Here is a 23,254-nt window from a genome sequence, read left to right on the forward strand (position 1 = left end):
TCTGAGTTGTTTGAATTTTTGAAACCTTCTCTGAAGAGTTAAAGGGAAAAACATCCAAAATTTACTGGTTTTTACAGTTTTTACAGGGGGTAAACACAGTAACACAGGCCGCCCCATTTCCCAAGTCAAAGTCCTGTAAAATAACTTCCCCAAGTGTTTGTGTGACTTTTGGGCAAAATCCTTTTCCAAACACTCTTGTGTCATTTCAGCACAGGAGTATTTAGTCAATAGCTTTGGTTCACCCTGCTTTTTCCTCAGTCTCCTAGATGAGCTTTCTTAAAGCCCTCAGCTCTCAGCTCAAATAGCCTTTCCGCCTTGGTACAAGATAGAGCTCTGGCAATGGCAAAGTCTGTGGTGTATTGTAAATACTCTTATTCTGTAAGCCTACTGCATGATATGCCTAAGTCAGAAATGTATATTGACAGGCTATTTAGAATACCAGTTATACTGCCTGTATGGAGCTAGCAGCTCCATCCTATTGACAGTAACTTTTCATATCTAGTTTGATTTCAGTGTTGCAGGGTAATTTTTATGTAACTTGATCAGCTTGTTCAGATAACATAAACAATAACCAAATTAATTTCAACCCCAAAGCTGACCAGGGCTACTATTTGATTAGACCCCTACACGGATTTGGCTTAATGTTTAATAACATTGTCAACTAAACTGTTGTGTTTGCAGTTTTAATGTCACTCTTCTTAGCTCATTGAGTTCTCTGAATAAACAGACAAGTTTTCCATATGAAGTGTTACATCTAGAAAGTCTGTTTTTTCTAAAGGAGAATTGATGTCAGCTAAGGAAATGGGACTTTCCATCCATAAACACATACTGCTGCATGAAAGAGATGTAAATGTCCCTTAAAAATGTATCTTACAGGAAATGGGAAATCTAAATATCTCTAGTATAAAAAGATCTTGAAGATATTGTTCTGAATAAGGACTTGGCCAACACAATGCAAAAAAATATCACTACTACCCTTCCTTCCCTCCCAACATCATAGTTCAGTTGCAAACAGATCAATATTGCTTCAATGCAAAACAGGAGAGTGATGCTTATTTATGGTACAGCCAGGTATTTCAAATGTTTGCTTCTATTCTATTAACCTCACCTGCAGATTTTACTACTCCCTACCTGAAAACAAAAGGACAGTAATGGAAGAAAGTCCTGAAAACTTCTGTGGCATTTAGTTGCCATGGCAGATGTGCCTTTTCAGATACAAGATAGTCCCTGTGGCCACAGTGACCATCTCCCATTGTCAGTGCACAGCTTTTGCAACACTGGAAGAGTCACCTAGAGGGCCTTAATGCACTGCAAAGTCACGTCAGTGGCAGAAGGATGTTTCAGAGCCAGAGTGAGGAAGTTCCTTTTGCCCTGCACACAAAGCAGTTGAAAGTGATCACTGCAGACTGAAAAATCCTCCTATTTATCTTCCTATTCCTACTCCACCTTGAATACCGTGTCCAGTTCTGGTGTCTTCATCATACAAAGGACACAGAGCTGTTGGAGCAAGTCCAGAGGAGGGCCACAAAGATGATCCAAGAGCTGGAATACCTATACTATGAGGATAGACTGAGGAAGCTGGGGTTATTCAGCCTAGAGAAGAGAAGTCTCTGTAAGGACCTTGTAGGTGTCTTCCAGTACCTGAAGGGAATCTATAGGACGGCTGGAGAGGGACTTTTCATAAGGGTGTCTAGCAATAGAACAAGGTTTAGACTAAATCTTAGGAAGAAGTTCTTTAGTACAAGGGTGGTGGGACTCTGGACAGGCTGACTGGGGAGATTGTGGTTGCCTCCTCCCTAGGCGTGTGCAAGGCCAGGCTGGATGAGGCCTTGAGCAGTTGAGTCTAGTTGAGAAGTGTCCCAGCCTGTGGCATGGAGGTTGGAGTAGATGATCTCTAAGGCCCCTTCCAACCTAGGATATCCTATGATTCTGAGATTCATAAATACCTCTGGAGAGCACAACAGGTTACCAGACAAATTACCAGTACGGTACAAAATGTGAATGCATCGTCGATTTAGGCAATGGCTCATTCCTCCCCTTTTGTGCTCTCTTCAAAAAGTTTTCTACCTTAATGAACACTAAACATTAAAACAGAGTGTTTCTTGCCAGTCACCTCTCTTCACTTTTGTTTTGAGAGTAAAATTAATGGAAAAGTTCAATGAATAGGGTTTTTAAAAGTTTTTTTTTTAAATATACTGTTATTTCCAATAATTTATGACTTTTAACTGTAGTCACTCACCCATATTTTTTCATGGGTCCTTAATAAATTTTGTCATTTCTTGACCCATCAGCCTTTGGAGTAAAATCAAATGTTTCTTTAATGTCTGGATATGTTAAAACCATAATAATATTGATTATATCATTACTGCATCCTTAATTATATTAATTTTTAAATAATTTGAACAGGATTGAAAGACATATTGTCTTTTTATTGCAACTGTGTTGTTTCGCTTCAAGCACTATTTGTACATAATCAATGTTACCAAAGGATGTTTTTGAGCTACTCCATTAATGCCAATGTAAAGGTTAGTTTTTGGTATTTCTATGGTAGCAGCCGTATAATGGGATCAGCTACCATGACACTCTGTTCTGACAGTAAATTAATGATGAATGTTGCATTATTCTGGCACTTCAGCATGGTAGCTTCTTCATATGAGTGACATTATGAGGTTGCTTACTGCTTTTCTGAAGTATTACTATTCTTGTTCTTATATCTAGGAAAAAAATCTTCCTTGTCCTTTTATTTTTTCATGATTGTGAAGTAGAAATATTTTTAATATAATTTTTACCTATTTTTTTTCTCTTAAATGTATCGTCTTAAACCTGTTCATCTGGTGTCTTAGTTATAAACCACCGGAGTTGCTCTCAGAGTTGGAATTAATTAGTGCTGTTTTGCTTGCATTTCTGTTAAAGTGGTTTTTCAAAGTTTTATCAGGGCATTTTTGCTGTGTTCTGCAATATACTTACATGCTGAGAGTTGCAATAAGGCCATAGGGAAGGAGAAAAATGTGAAAGTAAATTAAAAATTAGAAGTATAAATTTGAGCTTATTATTCCTGTGTTTAATTTCATTCTTTATTCAAGATATCTTACCCTAATGGCTGTTATATGCCACATTCCCTCTCACCATCTCTGTATGTTATCTTTGCAATGATATCTGATCACTAGAACATTTTTATTTTCTTTTGGGACCAAAAACACAATGTAGGCTTTAGATGGCTGTGCTGTGACTGCAAGAGCAGGAGAATATGGATATTTGCTGTCTTGTGATCAAGACATCTGTGTTACATGCAGCTAGGGAGGGATCCTTGATATGTTTCCTGCTCATATATCCCTGTGTCAGTGCCCGGTGTTTGCTGCAATTTTTAGTCTTCCTACTTCCACTACCCCTCTGGTCTGGAAGCTTAGGAGTATGCATGCATGCACAAATACATTCTTTCATGTGACAAATATGGAAAGTTTAAACTAGACTTGAAATTTTGGGGTTGATTTTTGGTTCAAAACAAGAATCAGTTTGATTTAATTTGGCTTTTACTGCTTGCCTAGTGAAGAAAATAAAAAGTAAACATATCTTCCTTGTGAAGGATGCTGAATTTAGACAGCAACTAAACATTTGGTCATGAGGAAACTTTTCATGAAATGAACATGATACTGGATAGAATGATTTATGTGATAAGAAGTATTAAATTAATATGAAGAGGCCTGGGTAGACTTTGTTTTCTGACTGCTTACCTTTTTAGGACATTACTTAGGACAGCAACATTGCAAATGCAAGAAAATAGACTTTTCCATGGCTCTTCTGTCCAAAATTGAAAGACCATGTAAAGAGCTCTTCTATATAAAATAACATACAGAAAACTGAGGTTTGAGCAGTATATTCGATAATGTGATTGGTCTGTTGACATTGCCTTATAATTGAAATCAAATATTTGATTAAGACTGTTCTTCAAGTGTTACTAAGTAAAAAATGAGGAATGTGTGACAGGATGCCAGTGGGGTTTTTGCCTCTCTTTTTTTTTTTTTTTTCTTTTTTTCTAAAATGTAAATTTGAACCATCCCTGGGGGTGTTCAAGAGGGGATTGGATGTGGCACTTGGTGCCATGGTCTAGTCATGAGGTCTGTGGTGACAGGTTGGACTCGATGATCTTTGAGGTCTCTTCTGACCTTAGTAATACTGTGATACTGTAAAAGATGATTTACAGATCAGTAACAACAAAAACCTATGAAAAGCACGTTAGCCTTCCAAGAATCACAGAATCATAGAATTCTTTGGGTTGAAAGGGACCTCCAAAGGTCATCTAGTCCAACCCTCCTGCAGTCTGCAGGGACATCCTCCACTAGATCAGGTTGCTCAAAACCTTGTCAAGCCTGACCTTTAATTATCCCCAGGGATGGGGCGTCAACTACCTCCCTGGGCAGCCTGTTCCAGTGTTCCACTAGCATCATGGTAAAGAACTTGCTCCTAACATCCAATCTCAATCAGCTCATCTTTAATTTCAAACCATTGCTCCTCATCCTATTGCTACAGGCCATTGTACACAGTCCCTCTCCAGCCTTCTTGTAGCCCCCCTTCAGGTACTGAAAGCCCACTATTAGGTCTTCCCAGTGTCTTCTCTTCTCCAGTCTGGAAAGCCCCAGGACAGGGGCTCACAGGAGAGGTGCTCCAGCCCCCAGATCATTTTCACAGCCCTCCTCTGGACCCACTGTGTCGGGTTCTTGTCCTTCTAACGCTAAGGACTCCAGAGCTGGATGCAGTACTTCAGGATGTAAGAAAATAGGCACCTGGCTGAATGTAGGCTAGATGCCTTAAGGAATCATTCCTTTCCCATCTTTACCTTTTGCTCATCCTTATGCTGACAAGTTATGAAACCTTTTTTGGCTGTTGCATGTAGTCAAGAGTGACTTGTTTATTCTTTACTCCTTTGTTCTAACCCTTGGCACTTTAGGTAGACAGCCAGGTAATATAATGCAGACTTCTCTCATCTGGTTTCACACAGTGATATTGAAGTGAGAGACATTTTTATGAACATGCCAGTTTAATAAGTTGTATCAGCTATGAATGAGTTTAACAGTAGAGTCCTGTGGCTCCTATTTGAATAAATCCTATAAGGCCCATACTGTAGTTTAGTGTTTAATGATGTTTTGTACTAGTACAGCAATAGTTGTCTGAGGCGATATGCATTAATTACTGCTACTCCAAACTGTCAAAGGAGATGGCAAAGGAAAAAGTGGGGACAGTTCACAATGGTAGCATGCCCCTAACAAAAAATTATTTTAAAAGTGGTCAGTACAAGCTCATTTAAATGTTACCAAAGAGGAAAGATACAGCATTGTTAGTCTGGTTTAACTCAGAAGCAAATGAATTTGGAGATCTTCGATTGCCTTGATGAAAATAAAAGGGAAGGGGGAGGGAAAGTGGGGGATTGTGGCAAGTAGCTTACAGAAAATCCAAACAACATAGTTTTAATCTTTGTTTCCCTGGATTCTGGCCATTAAAGGATAACCACCCATTTGATTTAATGTTGTATTTAAACAACTGTCAGGGACATCAAAAAGCTGGGATTCATATCAAAGCACAGTAAAGTAAAAATTGCTTAATTGTTCAACTGAGGAATCCAATATAATAAAGTAATGAAGGGACACTTATGGGCTTAAAGGTGAATTCAAAACTGAGCATACACAAAGATGGAAAATATGCAAAAAGATGAGATAATTCCATGTCAGAGCGGGAGCCACTTGCTGGGGAGGAGCTTGGTGATTTCATTCCTGTGAAAAAATATACTCAGGACTTCAGTTCCCTGCTGTGTTTTATTCTGACCTAAAGAAAGATCTGAAGTCACTCAAAATTTAACTAAAAAGACTTGGAAGTCTACATCCGTGACTAGTCATTTATTCGCATTAGATGTTCCAGCCCATCTGTTCCACTGTGCTCTGTATGTTCACTAGAGACTTAAAAAGCATACTACTTAAATATATTAGGAGACCTATGATTACTTTAACCAAACAAAATAATGATTTTTTTTTCTTTATTGAATCTCTATCCAGAGACTCCTGCATCTTATGTTAAGTGATTTATATTCATCGCATGCACTGTGTTCAAGCATTGGTTTGAATCCAAAGGTATTTAAGGACATCTGCATAGGTGCATTCTAAAACAAATATTTTTCCCAAAATCTGAAGTAATACTGAAGTAACAGGAGATGCTGGTGACTCTTCTTTCCTTTGAGGGGAAAAGAAAATAAAAAAGAGGACTCTTTAAATTCCAAGCATGCCTTTTGTTACAGGGCTATCAGAACTCTCAGTAAGGACTTTGTTTATTTACATGTGTATATGAGAAAAACTGCAAAGTTATCATTTTGGTGACTGTGGTGACTAGGAAGCACTATCCAGTGCTCTCACAGTACCCCTCTGGTTACATGAACATATGGAACAGGTCATATTCCATGTTTCCTAGAAAACATACATCAAAGTTCATCAACTAAGGCAATAACTTTAATTAATAATCTGTTATGTAAGCCTTTGACTATGCTTACAGTTGGCTATGTCATCCTATTAAAATGGAAGACATTTTATCAAGGTTCAAAATAGATCACATACTACTGGGAGCAAAGAGTGTTAGAAATGTATTAAGATGTTGGAGGTCTGCAAATAAACTGTAACCTAATGAAATACCATCTTGGAGTAGTGAGACACTCAGAGATTGTCTGTTTGCTTGGGGATTGTCTTACCTAAAAATGTAGCATACTTTAGATTGTGTTGTGTTTATGTTGTATTTACAGGCAAAGAAAGGAAACTATGCTTTCTTGTGGGATGTGACAGTGGTGGAATATGCTGCTCTGACAGATGATGAATGCTCTGTGACAGTCATTGGAAACAGCATCAGCAGTAAAGGATATGGCATAGCACTCCAACATGGAAGCCCCTACAGGGATCTTTTCTCCCAGAGGTAAACTGAAACAAAACTTATTTTATGGGATTCCATTCTACAACCACATTAATTTTGGCAATTGTTGAGTGAAGGACAGTGAATAAGCAACAGCTGAGTGGTTAGGAGTTCAGGCTTAAACAAATCTGCTACTTCTGCTCCAGGTACATCTGATTAGGGAGAAGGGGACTGGAGGTGTTACACGGCCTCTCACCTCCAGGCAGAAGAAAGACTGATGACCTCAGAGCTTCATATGAGCAACATGGAAAATTGAAGAGAGATCTTTGAATCATGACTAAGAAGCAATCTGTAGCTTCATATAGTAATCAAGTAATAATTCCCTGATTAATCCTTTAGGGTAGAGAAACATGTTGAAGACTCACAGTGGTACAGGGAAACAAGAATTTCTGAGTATTGTGTGGGATTGCCAAAATTTTGAGACTACAAGACTATGCATTTAGTGATCTCTGAGCCATCAGATAGAAATGTCTTTTTTTATATGAATGTGTACACTAAAGTGAAGTCATGTGATTGTGCAGACGTGTGTGGCCTTAGCAGAAGGTGAGCGGGTGCTTTGCTCCAGATATGGAGCTGAAGCAAGATTGTCTCATCTTGCCCTTCTTTATGAAAAGGAGCAAAACTCCAGCTGCCTAACCAGACAAAGCTGCCTCAAGAAAAATATTGTTAGTAAACAGTTATCAAGCTAAATCCAAAATGAATCTTTCATGGAGAGAAGGGGCACTTCACAAGAGACAAAACAATGATTAATTAGCAACTGTTAACACAGGAATTCAAGCATGAAGTAACAGCAGTGAAGTAAAATCTTTTTGAATAATCTACGTTTGCTGAAGTAAATGAGATGGTTGCTTAAACAGATTTGTAGTAAGTGGCACACAAATAGTAGCATGTTTAGTCTCCCATGATTTTGAAATTATTGTGGGAGAACAGCAGTGGAGTGGGTTGACGATTTTGCTAGAGGGACCAGCTGTTACAGCTGAATGTAGCAAGGCCAGCCATGACTAAGCAATATGGTGAGTTTCCTTGTAAACACTTCTTGCATTGCAATGGAATTTTTGACAGCCTTCTTCTTTTTCAAAAGTTACTCAATGGATTTTACCTGCTACTGTGAGTAGAAAGAAATCTTGGCATAATGGAGTTTCAGGTGAAGAATACTACACTGTGGTGGTAGGATGGAGTTTTGAATTGTGGAATGGCCGATTTTAGAGTACCGTGACATAAAAGACAAAAAAAAAGTGAAAAGATATCATTTAAAAAAAATAATACTTGTCTTTTGAAATTTGTACAGGATCCTAGAGTTGCAAGAAAGTGGAGATTTGGATGTTCTTAAACAGAAATGGTGGCCACGGATGGGACGCTGTGACCTGAACAGTCATACCAATGCACAGACAGATGGGAAGGCGCTCAAGCTTCACAGTTTTGCAGGCGTTTTCTGCATTTTAGCAATAGGCCTTCTTCTTGCTTGCTTGGTAGCAGCACTGGAGTTGTGGTGGAACAGCAACCGTTGTCATCAAGAGACACCGAAAGAGGTCCATAACTTTTATTCTTATCACAATTAAAAGTAGAAAACACAAACAAAAGAGAGAGCGAGTGGAAGTTGTGGGATTTTAGGTGCTCTCATTTGACTTATTTTGATTTGACATACTAAGCTTTGCATATAACTTTTTGGGTGGTTGTTTCTGAACAAATAAATAATAAAAAAAGGTGTCTTTTGTGCACATGGAAGGTGCCAAACTGACAGCCCTGGAGACTAAAGTCCTCTATTTATTTATAGAGCAGATACAGCATGGGCAGCAGCAGTGCAAACTTCCCCACATTGCCCCACCAATGTGCCTCAACCCTGACCTGGAGAGACCACCTTTAGGGGTAAGAGAGTAGTTCAGAAACATGCCCTCAGTCTCTCTGCTGTGAGTGACGAGGAGGCCAGTTACAGGCACCCACTTGTGCCATCTGTGCTAATGTTTTCTCTGATATGAGACCCCATCCATCAGCTGTGACAACCATGTCCATCCTGCACAGGCTGTGCAGCTGCCAGCCAGTTGGTAGCTGTTTTCCTTCATGGCTGACCTAGACTGAGTTTGAAGAGGTACATGATCAGTTTAAAATAAAAGATCTAGTTATTGAATGAATAAGCCATATTGCCATGACATTGTTTAAATGCTTCCTTTCTTTCGAAATCAGTTTTATTTCTCAAAGTAGGAGCTTCTGAGTAAACTGACCTTCACATGACCTATTTTAATTAGGAAAATACACATGAAAATTTCTTGGGTTTGAAGTTTTCATGAACAGCACTGAGTAGTAGTTAACAATGCTGTGATAGAATAATAGTCCATACTGAGATCTGTCTTACTTAAAGCCTGTATTTGTTTACATAGATTAAATGTTTAACAAACTAACCTCTTGTAGTTTTGGAGACACTGAGGTATTTGTAGGTGCTTTCATCTTGGAACAGATGTTTGTTACAAGGAAATAATAGCAGTGAGCTGCACTACAGCTGGAGATAGTACATAGCCCATCAATTCCAATCTATGTTCCTCAAGTTGCCAGGAGTACTACACTAATTGACAGACCTGTCACCTGTAAGCAGTTCTGGCAAGTGGGACCTGGAAAGATGTGCTGCGTTCTGTAATGTTGTGAAATATTTATCAGGAAGATTGAGTTCTTCTCAATTCTTGCTTCTCTCATTTAAAGTCATCCACCAAGTGCTTGGTGATAAACACCTGTATCATGTTTATGGGACAAAGCTGCAAATTCACTTTCCTGTTGCTCCACAATGTACAATAGCAAAAGAGAAATTTTGGTAAAATGAAGTAGGTCTCCACTTTGCACAATGCAGCATTCCAAAAGCAAGCACAGGGAGAGCATGAGTAGGTACTCCTGCTTGTAAAGAAACTTTCATATGAATAGAAGTGCACATGTAATTGCTTTTTGGTTAAATACCGTAGCATTTTGTCCTGCTGCCTTGTAGAAGTAACTCTTACTGTAACCCCAAAGACCCCTACTCCTTTGCATTGCCAAGGCCTAAACCCTACCAGTAGACAGTTCACCGCCTTGTGTGAAAGCCTGACAAAGTCAGGAACAGTGATGGTGTCTGAAGCATCCTCATGCTGCATGTGTACAAGAACTCATCTTGCCGTACCCTGCAGTGTGTTCCAGTCTCTATGCTCAGGGACTCACACTTATGCATCTTTGTAGCAATGAGAATCTGCCTTAGAGGCACTTTCATATCGGTAAGATGAAATAATTCACCCTTTTATTGCTCACTTTAAAATATTTAGTTTCCATCTTTTAAAAAGGATCTGTCTTCCAGAGTTGAAATATTTTCTTTTTGCTTATCCCCTTTTCTTTTTATATTTGGAAGAATAATTATTACAGATCCCTGCCTATCCCATTCCATCTTTTCTCCCCTTCCCATCCCTCTCCCTCTCCTTCCCCTTCCCTCCAGTGAATTCTTGTTTAGGGTTGCTCTGTACATCCTCTTTCATAGTTTCCATGACAAACAATAGTATATGTTTAAGCTTTTTTTTTTTGCCTTTTTTTTTTTAACCGTACTAAAACTACCTATACAGTAAAGATGTACTTGTGAAGATCACCTGCGTGCATGGCTGAGTCTGCCCTTAGAGCTTAACCAGTAGGTGTTGGGGGAAGCATATTAGGCTGAGGCACAGTGCACACAACAGGCTCAGAAAAAGGTCAGTGATATGGGTGCTGCCAAGAGAGAGGCTACAGAGTCAGTGTGAGCCCTGGCACAAGTAGGTGTTAAGGCTGAATGAGAAAGTGAATGTTTCTGGGGAAAAGGCATAAGGATGAGGGCTCACAGGCTGAGCTGTCCTGGAGGAGAAGGTAAGGCCGGTGGGACGTAACATAATGAGGGGTCCCTGAAAAGGACAGCTGTGTGCAAGGAAGGGCTAGAAACACTTTTGGATCAGGTCAGAGCAACCTGGAGAAAAGAACTGCCACACAGAGTCATGACTGGGTTGGGTCTCCAGGGATCCCAGTCTAGAGTATGACACATCCACATTGTTGTTACTACCTGAACTCTTTCCCCACGGGTCCCTTGCTGACATGTTAACCATGGCCTGAGCTGCAAGCAGCACACTGAATGCCACCCCGGACCCAGAGACTGTTACCCAGGCCTGGGACTCCCTCTGGGGGCCCTGGACCCTCCTTCTGGGCTGGAGAGCAGGCAGCAGCAGGTGGGGTGTGTAGCAGCTGTACAGGATGGGACACTGGGAGTGGGAGGAGGGCCTCCGATCCCAAAGATCACTACATCCGCTCAGATAAATTAGCAAAAGAACGTAGCAGATGTTTCTCAGAAGATTAAAGTGCAGATATATTTCTTTGTACACTACTAGTGAGGAGGAAGGATTGGAATGGAATTGCTGATGGCTGCTGTAATAAAGGTAGGAAACTGTTTCAGGAGAGATGGTGTAGATTGTCTAAAGACTTTCAATATATTTTAGGAGAACCAAGTTTCAAAACTTTGGGAAGAACAGGATCCAGGGATGCAGGGAGCTCCTGGGGACTCCTCTGAGTCAGGAGCAGTGGATGAACACTTCTTAAGGAGCCACAAGCAGAAAGAGAATTTGATCTGAGGTTCAGTGTATTCAGGATATTTCTGTCACTACGTACTATCTAGCATTTCTATAGCAATAGCCATAATAACAGAGCTACAGCTGCACAGCATATACAGAAATGTCTCTTAGCTCCATCTGGTAGCCAAATTATTAGGTCAGTAACAGCTGCAAACTTCAGACATGCTGCTGATTTTCTACTTTTGGAAAAACTTTTCCAAAACACAAGTGTAGTGGTATCAGTGAAAAAAATTGTGGCAACTCTATAGTCTCTCACCCAATTTCTTATGTGAAGTGTAGAGCTTGTGGAGGATTATAGAAGGGGCTGAGCTTCTTGCAGCCTGAAGGCAACACTTGGTGTTGCCTCGTGCATCATGAGGTGATGGACAAGGAGGCATTGTTTGGCTTCTGTTACCCTTACCCTGTTAGGACCTTTATAAATACATTGTAGAAAATTATAGTGGATTCAGGATTGAATGATGAATTGTCATAATTTGTGGAGCTTTGTCTTGACCCACTTGGTAGGTTGTATCATGCCAATAATTGCCAATTTAAAAACAAAGAGGTGTTGGGAAGATGGATGCACAATTGTTCTGGCTGCAACTGCAGCTTGCTGGAGAGAGAGAGAGAGAAAGGGTTTTTTTTTTTGGAGAATCCCATTTTGTATGTTGAGGTTCTGTGAAGTCTGTAGCTGGAAGAACGTGTACAGCCTTTATAAGCGTGGGAAAGTGTTTTCAGCTGATACTAAGATGTGGGTATTTACCAGTTGTTGTCCTTTTCCACTTGGTATTCCTTTGGCTTTTATGCAGGTTAGCCTGAGCAAATACACTGAGATTTTCAAGGACTAAAGATGTCTGTGTGGTATGAATCACAACCCTTAATTAAAATGAGTGTGAAAAATATAGTGTTAAGTATGTTACTAGGAGGAACAGGAGGCTTGTCTTGTGAAATCTGATAGCATAACTTGGACTTTGGCATTAATCTGATCTACAGTTGAAGAGCCTTTTATAGGAAGAGATTTGTCAGATGGAGACATCTTCCAATTGGAATATTTTTTTATTATTCATTTGCAAAGAATCTCTGCCCCGCTCAAAAAAGATGGTGTTATTTATATCCATTCAGATAAACCTATAGAAAAGACAGACTTTATTGTCCCAAAATGAGAGCTGCCATTGGTTCACAATTGTACCATGCAAGGAATAGTGAAATTTCTTACTAGTAGAGTGAAGGCCAGGTTGTTTTTCAGGATGTTGACATAAGATATTTTAATTGTATTTGAAGCAGATTTATAAAAACAATTCTAATGAGTTCTACTGTAAAAATCTTAATGTTACCATTTTAATTGTTCAGTTAATCCTTATCAGATTAAGAAAATAAAGATTAGCTCCAACATCAGGAAAAAAATATATAGCTGCAACAACATGCCACATTCCTCTGTTAGGAGGCTCAAGTTTGTAATCTCTTTAAATTAGAAAAACAGATAATAATGTTTAAATGTCCTTACTATTTTCTAAATCAGAAATGTTGAAATTTGGTCATCATTTTCATCATCCTCTCCTAAGTGCTGTTAATACTCATCTATCCTATACCCACAGTGAAATCTAGGCAGCTCATACATCTAGTGTGCGTGAAAAATCTTGAATTACATAGCTTCTACTCAGACTGCAATACTGATACCTAATCTTGAGCTTCAGAAATTTGGAGAGTTGTGAAATAAGAAATTAATATTTGTTCTGGAATCTCTGCCCAGTCACTCAGTGTCCCTTTTGAATAAGTGAGCAATCAGATAAAGTTATTGAAATCTGGTGCTGTAGAAATTATGATATACTGTTCCCCTTGATAATTACTTCTGAGATCTCTTCAGAACTATTAAGAGAGCACTCATAGTTCATCCACATACTTTACTCCTAACCAATGAAAACTTAGAATAATAGATAAAATATCATATTATTTATGGAGACAAAATTGAATTCCCTTATTTTTCAGTGTGCATATGATGTATTCCCTGAGAATGAATTAATGGGCAGCCTCATATCAAAGAAAATTAGTCAGTTATACAGGATGATTTTCTACTGGGGACTGATAACTTTTGCATTTTCCATAAAATGTCCTCTAGATGGTTTTTATTGTTAACATAACTCTTCAAAGACACTGTTAGGGTTGTCTATCAAAAGAAATCTTTGATTTGATTATTTTTTAACTCAGCTAATCTCTATTATAAATCAGAAATGTTGTTTTCTTCAAACTGGCTGTGCTACTCCTAACAATGTGAGTGTTTCAGAAATTGTACTCGGTGTGTTTGCAGTTTTGTAGTGCATGTGGATTTTGATTAAGGAATAGCATAATTTTCCACTCTCCAAGTTGCTCTTAGTCTGTGCCTCATAACTTGTGTCAAATCTATAATTCATTAACAATCACAGTCTTCACAGCTTGGTTTGTGATTTCCTAACTTTCTCATGCCTCTGCAGAATCACTTTATTCAACACTTTTCACTTTTCTGTTCTCACTTTTTACTTTTAAATTATCAAAAAAGGGGCAGCAGTTCAGATGCTGTCCGGAGTGGGAACAGACTTGTGTTCTAGTGACAGTATCTTCTCATCCCTGTTTCCTACTACTCCCAGTTTAATAATGTTTTAAATGTTACTGAATCTCCCAAAACCTAGATTCTGCAGTACTTTCTAGCTCTATCGAATAGTGTGAGGTAGCGAAATTACTCTAAAAGTTATTGCAAATATATTGGCAGTATTCATGAAAAAAGAAAGGAAAACTGAATTTCTGGCCAGGGCATCTTTGATCTGCCTTAAGTTCCCTTGTTTCCATGTTCAGTGATATGTAAATTTTAGCCTACCTCGAAAATTCCAGCTTTAGCAGTCATGAAAGTTACCCACTAGGATTGTCCTCTAGTATTAGAAGACTCTGGAACTCAATGTACCTTAGATGTGGAAACATGAGCTAGCAGATATAAGCCCAAGGATCAAAATTTGTCACTGCTAAGAATTGTGGTTTGCACCGTATGCATCTCACTTTAGTTCTCCAGACACTTTTTCCATGGTAATCCAGGCTTCTGTACCTTCAGCATGATGTCAGCAGTGTTGGTTTTGATTATTAAAGAGTCTTATGCTTCCACCGTTATTTTCACTTTTCTCGTCTTTTTCTTTGTCACTTCATTTACCTTGTCTTTTTATCTGACAATTTGATTTCCCCTGGGATGGTTCCTTTTGACAGTGAAAGGAAACATGACATCATCCAACTGATATTTTATTTTCTCTTCATTGCATGTTCTCTATATTTTATCTTGGTTTTATTTTAAATTATTTTTCTGTATTTTTGTCACATGTCCAAAATCTTTGTACATTTTTTTTTGCTCAGTTGCATATAAATGATCATTTGTTTGTACCACTGTATTGTATTCTACTTTTCTAAGAATAAATAAAGTCTTTTGGGGAAAATAAATCATGCAAATGCTGGCAAAATAATGCATTTTGATGCCATCTAAAAATCAGTTTCAAACTATCTTTGGATATAATAAGCTGAAAAACTTCATTTAACTAGCATTTTTAAATCAGCAAAGTGCTGTTAGGAGTCAATCATCCCAGAATGCCAAGTTTAATGTTTAGTGATGAATATAAACTGGAAGAATCAGTAACAGAAGGGGAAAAAAGGGGTGGTGGGGGTAGAAGAGTGGGAGATATACTTTATAAATTTCCTTGTATAAGAACTTACCATAGCTGGAAAAACATCTTAACTAACTCAGTGTTGTCTACATGACTGAAGAAACAGAATTTTCTCTTTAGAGGTCCCTAGCAGTGAAGCAGATATTCTGTGGTATGTGGTCACAGGCAGCATGCTCATCCAGAATCCAGTGAAATCAGCCAACTCTTGCTATTGATTGCCATAGATTTAGGTCAGGGCTATAATGGATTTAAAAGTGACACGTCATCCCCATGATTAATGACACTGGGCCCAGGCTTCTGCTACCAAAAACTGTTGAAGCATTCAGATTTGGTTCCAGCATATTTCTCTAGCTGCAAGGAGGGGATTTTTTGTGTTTGATTTAATTTTTCTTTTAGTGATATAAGAAAAACCTGCTAATGGGATTCTGAGGGATATACACTGAATTTACTCAGCATGAATCTTAAGAGGGAGGGACAAAACTGAACAGAAATGAGCTTAAAATGAATGTTGGTGCGCAGAGAAGTCAGAAAGAAACAGCCTGTTCCAGTTTGGTAATGAATTTAAGTACTTGCTTAAGTTGTATTACATCATCTATCCCAGAGAACTTCTGTGGTTACTCATGTGCTTAGCATGAGCTTATGCATTGTACTGAATTGGAGCTTTAATGTATTAGATTCTTCACACAATATTTACAGAGCTAATGTTTGTGTATTTTATCCCAGTCTAAAGTGGTATTTTGAAGTTGACTTTTTGGGAGAGGAACTGAGTGTTTGCTAATAACTAAATCAGAACAAGATTAAAATAATAAAAGAAACCCAAAAAACAAACAAAACCAAAACTCAACACATAAAATGTGACTGTTTTCTCCATATTTTTTGTACATTTTTGTGATTTGTAAGTTGCTTTGGGCCTTGATACAGCTAAGCATTTAAACATACACACGAAATTAGAGTTTGATCCTGATCTCACCCAAATCACCAAAACACTTCCATTAATTTCAGTGGTGTAGGATCAGACTTGATCTGCTTTGAAACCGACATGAATAGAGCATAAAATAGAAGTTATATGTGCATCAAAGTGATCTGCTGAAGTTTGAACTTACCACACAGTAATAGTAACAAGCAGTTTATAAATCTACTTATCCTTTGAATCTAAATAATTTTATAATACCTGAAATAACCTGTGGTCAACATTAGCAAAATATTAAGGAATCAGAGGTATCAGTATGGTGGCATTTCTTTTTTTTCTTTTAAACCAAATATCAAATTGATGGTTTAGTTGTGATGTTTCCATAAGTTCAGAATCATATTTATAAGCAGATATAGAGAAAAGACCTACTCAGGCTTACCTTAACAAGAACTGTTTTTTCAGGAGTGTTCAGTATCCAAAAGTTCTCTTTTGGGAAACTGCTGACCAGATTTTCATTATGCTGAGCTATTATTTGGCTGGCCATGGTTTTTCTCATGTTGAAATAGGAGTGTGGGCAGTTTACAAAATACAGCCTTGAATAAGGGTGCACAAACCTTTTCAAACTTCATTTTTTAATTAAAACATTTATGACTAAGTCAGGAGTAAATGTTTTCTAAGACTTTCACATATCTGGAGTGGAGAGGCTTTCTTTGCAAGGCAAGTATTGCTGGGAAGTTGTAGAAGCAAGTTGTGTCTCCTGTGCCAACTTTTTGTTTTACTCTTCGCATGATAGTAAAAAGTGGGAACTTTGGCATTTTGGTTTTAACCTGTAATGGCAAAGAAGGATGATGATAGAACAATCTGTCATGCCTGATGCTCCAGCAGAGTAAATCAAACCATTAAAGGGTTGCATTGCTTTGCTTTGGGCTCAGTAGAGTGAAAAATTACATCCCTTATGGATTAGATAATAATTTAGGATTTAAATGTAAAAGATCCATTAATTTTTAGGGAGTTTTGGTACAGAACATTTGTGAATTTAATCTTTATTTCATAAAAGAATCATCTGTCACCTCTCAGGGTCATTTTAGATGTAGTTCAATTCTGAAAACACCACCCTTTTCAGGGTCATTCTCTGCTTGCAGTAGCTAGAATTTGCTATTTCAAACAACCTGGCCAACATGGCCTAGTGGAAGACGTCCCTGCCCATGGCAGGATGGCCGTATGTAGATGATCTTTGAAGTCTTTTCCAACACAAAGCATTCTATGGTTCTGTAAACCAGAAGTATGAGAAGTAATACGTATATATTTGCTAAAAAGATTGACATTAATTACATTATTCACCTCACTATCTTGATCCTTTTTTCTCTTCCCACATCTTTCTTTCCCTTTCTATCTGGAGATGGCCACCGGTGTGAGGTTGGGCCTCAGAAGCATGGTGAGAATTGATAATAAACATATAGATAACTGGTTTGTTCTTGAAAATGCTTGCACAGATGAATCCTTGCTAGTTTCTCCTCATACTTACCTCTTCCTGGAACTCCCCTTGAACCTAACCTTTGTGTTTTTGGAAATGCCTGTAAATACAATATATGCTGTACATACAATGTGTGCACAGTAAAAGTTTCTCCATGTGCAAGTTCTCCTTACTTCTAAAAGAGATCCTAAGCAGAGACATTGGCATGCTCATCAACCAGCACTCACTCATTACTGCATTTTGCTGCTTGTGTTAAATATTGTTTCCTTGCATTCTCTTACTGTCCTGTTGATTTTTAACCTCATGAAAACTGCAGGAACATCTGTATAATGTCAACCAGTCATTTTCTTTGTAGTTGAGCTCCAACTTCTAATGGTTGTGAAACAAGGTTGGTAAGGACTTTAAAGGCTGAATACCTCAGCACCAGGCTGAACATCCCCTTTTGTCTTGAGTAACAAATGAGGATGCTTTTTCAACCTCTTATCTTGGGGATTTGAGTCTGCTGGTGGTTTTGAAGACTAGCCAGTGTTTCTCTATGATTGCACTTAGTTAATGGATTTTGATGAGTGTTGGAGTGGATCACTGCAAGAGACTGTAGGTCTGCCTGTTGTCACCTCATGTGGTACGCTTGTCCCATTGGTGCTGTTTCTTGCATATCTTACTTGAAGAGAAAAAAACAATATAGATGTTTAGCTGGTTTAAATTGGTGTGCATAATCAGCTTCAATGGCCTGGTGGGGAGCTCAATGTCTAATACATTTCTGGACAATGCTCACAGGCACAAACCATTGGACAGTTGCAGCCATGTTAATAATTAAATCTTTGGCTAGCTGTGGTTTCAGATTAGATAAATCCAACCTGGATAAGGGTTCCCACGTTAGTGTGGGAAGATAGAAGCTGCTTCATCAAGCTTCTTGCTACTTCTAGAAATTCTGCAGCAAGTCACTGTTACTTGATTGCTTTCTAGTTTTTTGGTTTCTTACATTCACCAATTCCAGATATTTTTGGGACACGGGGTAGGTAGGAATAAACTTTGGTAGTCTGTTTCAAACAATTTTCTATCACATTAACATGATCATTGCAGTATTCTGTTATTTCTCACTTTTTTTCTTCCAGGTTTACTTAGAAGGGAAAAGAATATTACTGTCTCTTCAAAAAGGAATTTCTGCTCTCTGGTGAACGAGAGCATCTCCTAGTGAATAAGGTGGCCTCTTGTACATATTTTTAAATGAAGCTTTATTTCTTTGAAGATTGGATGAAATTAACATGTTGCAAAACTTTTATCCAGTCTTCAACTGGACCTCAGTTTATGTCAGAATGCATTCTTATAGCAGATATTTTATGGATGATAGCTTAGTTAACTGTTAATTTAAAACACATTACAAGTTTCCTCTTACAAGAGCAGTAGCTTGATTGCAAAGCTAGGCCTATTTATAAAAGTATTTTTTCAAGTGGACTCCTGAGGTGCATCTATACTTCATTCTAATAAGGCACTGTTATGGTCAAACCGGCACCTAGCAGAGTACACTCAGAAACCACTCAACAAATTTTATGTAACATTAAGTGCTGTTTGACTAGGTCAGTTGCCTGTGTTAAATTAATGACAGCAAACATACATCATCTCTGCATCTGTTTACACGTCTCTCTGCATTTCACTGCATTGTCAACTGCGGAATCTCTAGAATAATGAGTGTGGCAAACTGAGTTTTATTAAAAAGGGGTTATTTGTATTAATATAACACCATACTCTATTGTCATTCTTTTGCAGCACATGCATTACATACATCATCGCTGTCTTTTCCTCTCAGGCAAGCCAGATATGCCTGGTTTTGCCACTCTGTCAGAATCTTCTGGAATAAATTAAAATTACAGATTTATGTATGCAGTAGCTGTAGCTGAGAGTAATGATAAATATGCTTAAACAAATGTACATGTGCAGAACTGCAGCTTCTTCATTTCTCCTTAACAAGCTAAATGGTTCAGTCTGTGAACTCCAGCTGGTAGCTGGGTGGAGCTGTGGGGTTTGATGCTGAGCTAAGAGGAGACTACTTTCTGGGTACCTGAGCATGGAAATGCCATTGTTTCAGTTTTATTTCTCTGCTTTGTTTTTCAGTTATGCAGTGTGTCTGTCTGTGCATGAAAATGCCTCAGAGACTTCCTTTCTGCCCAGGTGGATATATGTGTGCCTTCCATCCTCTGTGCCTCATCACTGCTGATATTTGCATGTTGTAACATATGTGTGTAGCTTTATACGGATGGTAGAAAGACTGGCATGTAATTGAATCACAGTCAGAACATGAAATGCCTGTCTGAGGGTGGGGCTTGACTCAAATTTTGAACCCCTGTCCTAATCACAAAATTGCCTTGTTTTTAAAAGTAGTTCTTTCCCAGAATGGAAATGCATCATTGACTTACATGTCTCCCATCAAAAGATAATGCTTCATTCATATCTTCACCCAAGACAGAAACAAACCAACCAACCACAAATGTGGCATGCTTGATTATTAATACTATATTACTTTAAAAACATTGTTTTCTATGTATCTCCTAAGACTTCTTAAGAACTGCGTTAGAAGGATTTTAATACATGGCACAGTAAATCAGCATCTGACCAGGAGGTATTAACACATCCAAGATAGTCCCTCACTGTAGGTGCCTGTCTGCTCTTATTGGCTACGTTTCTGAATTTTCACTCCTTGATATTTTGTGTCAGAACCAGTAGACTTTCTCTTCTGTAGTGTGCTGTGGTTTTGTTTGCACATGTGATGCAGATGTTAACTTATCTAAGTTTTGGCATAGTTTTAGCATCGAATTTCTGCAGATGCTCAGCTTTGCTTTTGGGGCATTTCTCTCCCTTTTTGGCCATTTCTCTCCCTTTTTGGCCTTTCTGAAACTGCTTCATCATCTTGTAACATTTTTATCTCTTTGATTGTCTTACCTTGAAGCCAATTTTTGATTGGGATTTTTTGATAAGATCAGAGAAATCACAAGTAAGAACAAGAGACTACATTACTCTCTTTAATAAAAATATTTTTTCTCAAAGACCTTTCCTTTGGAAAAACCCAACTGTTGCGAGCCTGACAGCTGAACAGTTTTACCTTTTAATTAACTGTGTTTAGAGTGTTGTTGGCAATTTCTTCAAAACAGCACTCAGTATTTCCTTTCCAAACAAAGATGTCTCTCAAACTTGATAATGTTAACTGACTCCAAACCTTCTGAACAGTTTCATATTTTTTCAATCTGATTATCCATGTGCTTTTTATTGTTGCCAATTGTCAAACATCACAGAAAATAAGCTGGGGGGAGGGGTGTGGGTGTGTGTGTGAATATTACTTTGCAAATAATTCCTTCTGCATTTATATCTTGCCATAATTTCTCTTCACACAAGGCCAAATTTGCTCAGTCCTGAAAGGGATTTGCACCTTCTTGCCGGTGTGATTGTGCAGGTTTAGTGGTTCCTAGATAATTCTCCTAAGTATCCTTCAAATCCACACCAACGGTTGCGGCGATGTGTTTCTGCTGTCAGTCACAGGCCATTGAACCTGTCACTCATGATAAAGTCCTTGGGACATATCAGAAACATGCCCTTCATTCATTCTTTCAGAACTCAGATTCACTGGGGAAGAATGACATTTAAAATGGTATTTATGAATGAGAGAATTTCCTGACTAGAAGCAATGTTTGGTTAGTTAGCTGTTTCCATTAAGCTTGAGTAGGATAAGCCAGTATTTATAATTAATTTTCCTTACACATTATTTTTATTTTTCTCTTCACTGATTAATTTTTTTCGAGGGATCTGTTTAGAGTACAACAGTAACATGGAAAATAGAATTATGAAGGTAGCAAAGGAAAAACATTTGATCTCCTTCTGGCAACACAACTGTATGTCATTTGTCCAATGTAACTGTATGTGAAAAGAAAAGTTGAATTGGCATGAAACATCACATCAGAACTGTGATATTTATAATATTAACTAAGTTTTCCATATTAAACACAAAAAAAGAAAAAGAAGAAACCTGTGTCTGTCACAGATACTGGAGTATTAAGATTGGAGCTCATTCATTCAGCTCTTAAAGATATTTACCTGGAGCTAAATGAAGCTGAAACTAGAACCCTTTGTGGAGAGAAGCAGTAAAGCATCCCCCAGCAGGCTGTCCTTTGGGTAAGGAAAGTCTCAGCTTCTATGGCTTCTGGTTTTTCCATCTAGCTGCCAAGTCTGGTGCTTCTGTCACTCTCTATCTTCAATCCTCAATTTATTATTTTCTAGTAATTTATTAATTCAATAGTTTTGTCATAAAGATGCAAACAAATAGATAACAGTTACAGCATCAGAAAGCCTTAAAATTTGTAAAATACTACAATAACACTTCACAACTACAGCAGCAAAGCCTCAGGAAATGGGAAGAAGTGCAACCTAAGGAAGTGCTTAAAAATTATAACAACTAACAGGTATTGGTTGAGAATTGTAGAACAAAAATAGAGGGGAACACTGAGCCAACAAGGGAGGAAAATATCTTTAAACTCTGAAGAGAGGAAAATATCTTTAAACTCTAAAGAGTTTAAACTCTTAAGAGTTTAAAGAGTTGTTTTTCTGACATTATTACTGTTTAACCCCTTTTCCATTCGCCTTTTCAGTACTAAATAGTTTGTTACTGAATTTTCCAGGAGCTCATTAAAAGAAAATAAATATGAGTTTATAGAATTCACAAATTCTGAAAGCTCGGCTTGTCAAATAAAGGTATCCCAAAGAATTAAATTCTGACGTCTAGGGCTTCAAGGCAGTTTTATCGTATGTAACAAGAAACTAATCTTTTCAAGGCTGTCTGATTTTTATCTTTTCTTTCTTTTTTTTTTTCTTTTTTGAAACATTTGAAATATCATTTGTTCAGCATTAAGATAGTTTCATACAAAGCTTGACATTTAGTTATTTAGCTCCTCTTTGTCTAATAAGACAAAGGATAGGGAAGAACCTTTAAAAGTATGGTGTTATTATTCCTCAGAGACAGAGTTGTTTTCTTTAACCTTTACAAACATTTTATTTTAACAACAAAAAGAAGGAATGATGTGAACTTCTGGGCTCTGGAAGCCGTTAGAAAGCTTTCTTTGACCTTAATAAGCTCAGAAAGGTGTCTTTAATGATGAAAAAAGAATTAGAAGTAGGCAAAGGAAATTCACACCCCTGCCTCTTAAAAAAGCCCAAAACCTCGAACATTTACTTCTCTACTTACTTCATAAAGTGTTATGTTGTAGATAAAATGTGATGTCTGTGTGCAGGAAATTATAATGAAAATTTTAGCACAATGAAACACAATCAGATCCACCATTTTGTGACTAATGCTGGCCCAGCCTGTGCATAGTAAAAAAGATATAGAAAGTGGGCAGTTCTGCTAAGCCAGTAGTAGGGATTTAGCAAGAATATAGATTTCAGATAACTAGCATGCCAACCTTGGCGTCTAAATCAAAGTAATCAGCATTTCTGAGAAAAGAAATAGTACAGGGTATCTAAAGGCACGTTATATAACAAGCTTCTGGAAGTCAGCTTCCTTAGATATCACCATATGTGTTGGTAGCTGAAGTTTGTGGGTAAGCAGAACTCCGCATCAATCTTTCACTGGGCGGCAGGTGAAGAAAACACAGCTGGATGTCTGTGTGAAAGAAAGCCCATAGAGACTCAGTCCTTA

At 38.0% G+C, this 23,254-nt stretch overlaps 1 protein-coding gene across 2 annotated transcripts in view; it reads left to right on the top strand.

Annotated features, from left to right (window-relative positions):
• The window catches only part of GRID1 (glutamate ionotropic receptor delta type subunit 1), a 564,846-nt gene that overhangs the window by 533,978 nt on the left and 7,614 nt on the right, over nucleotides 1–23,254 (top strand). The window contains exons 14-16 of one of the 2 annotated variants that reach the window (XM_068140036.1): nucleotides 6,779–6,945; nucleotides 8,231–8,471; nucleotides 17,500–17,535. In XM_068140036.1, coding sequence (XP_067996137.1) covers nucleotides 6,779–6,945; nucleotides 8,231–8,471; nucleotides 17,500–17,535 — 444 coding nt within the window. The remainder of the gene's footprint in view (nucleotides 1–6,778; nucleotides 6,946–8,230; nucleotides 8,472–17,499; nucleotides 17,536–23,254) is intronic. The other variant, XM_068140037.1, reaches the window with a different exon arrangement.

The sequence above is a fragment of the Melanerpes formicivorus genome, unplaced genomic scaffold (genome assembly GCF_026170545.1).
Source record: "Melanerpes formicivorus ecotype bairdi unplaced genomic scaffold, bMelFor1.0.p_v2 SCAF_6, whole genome shotgun sequence".
NCBI classification, from domain to species: Eukaryota; Metazoa; Chordata; class Aves; order Piciformes; family Picidae; genus Melanerpes; species Melanerpes formicivorus.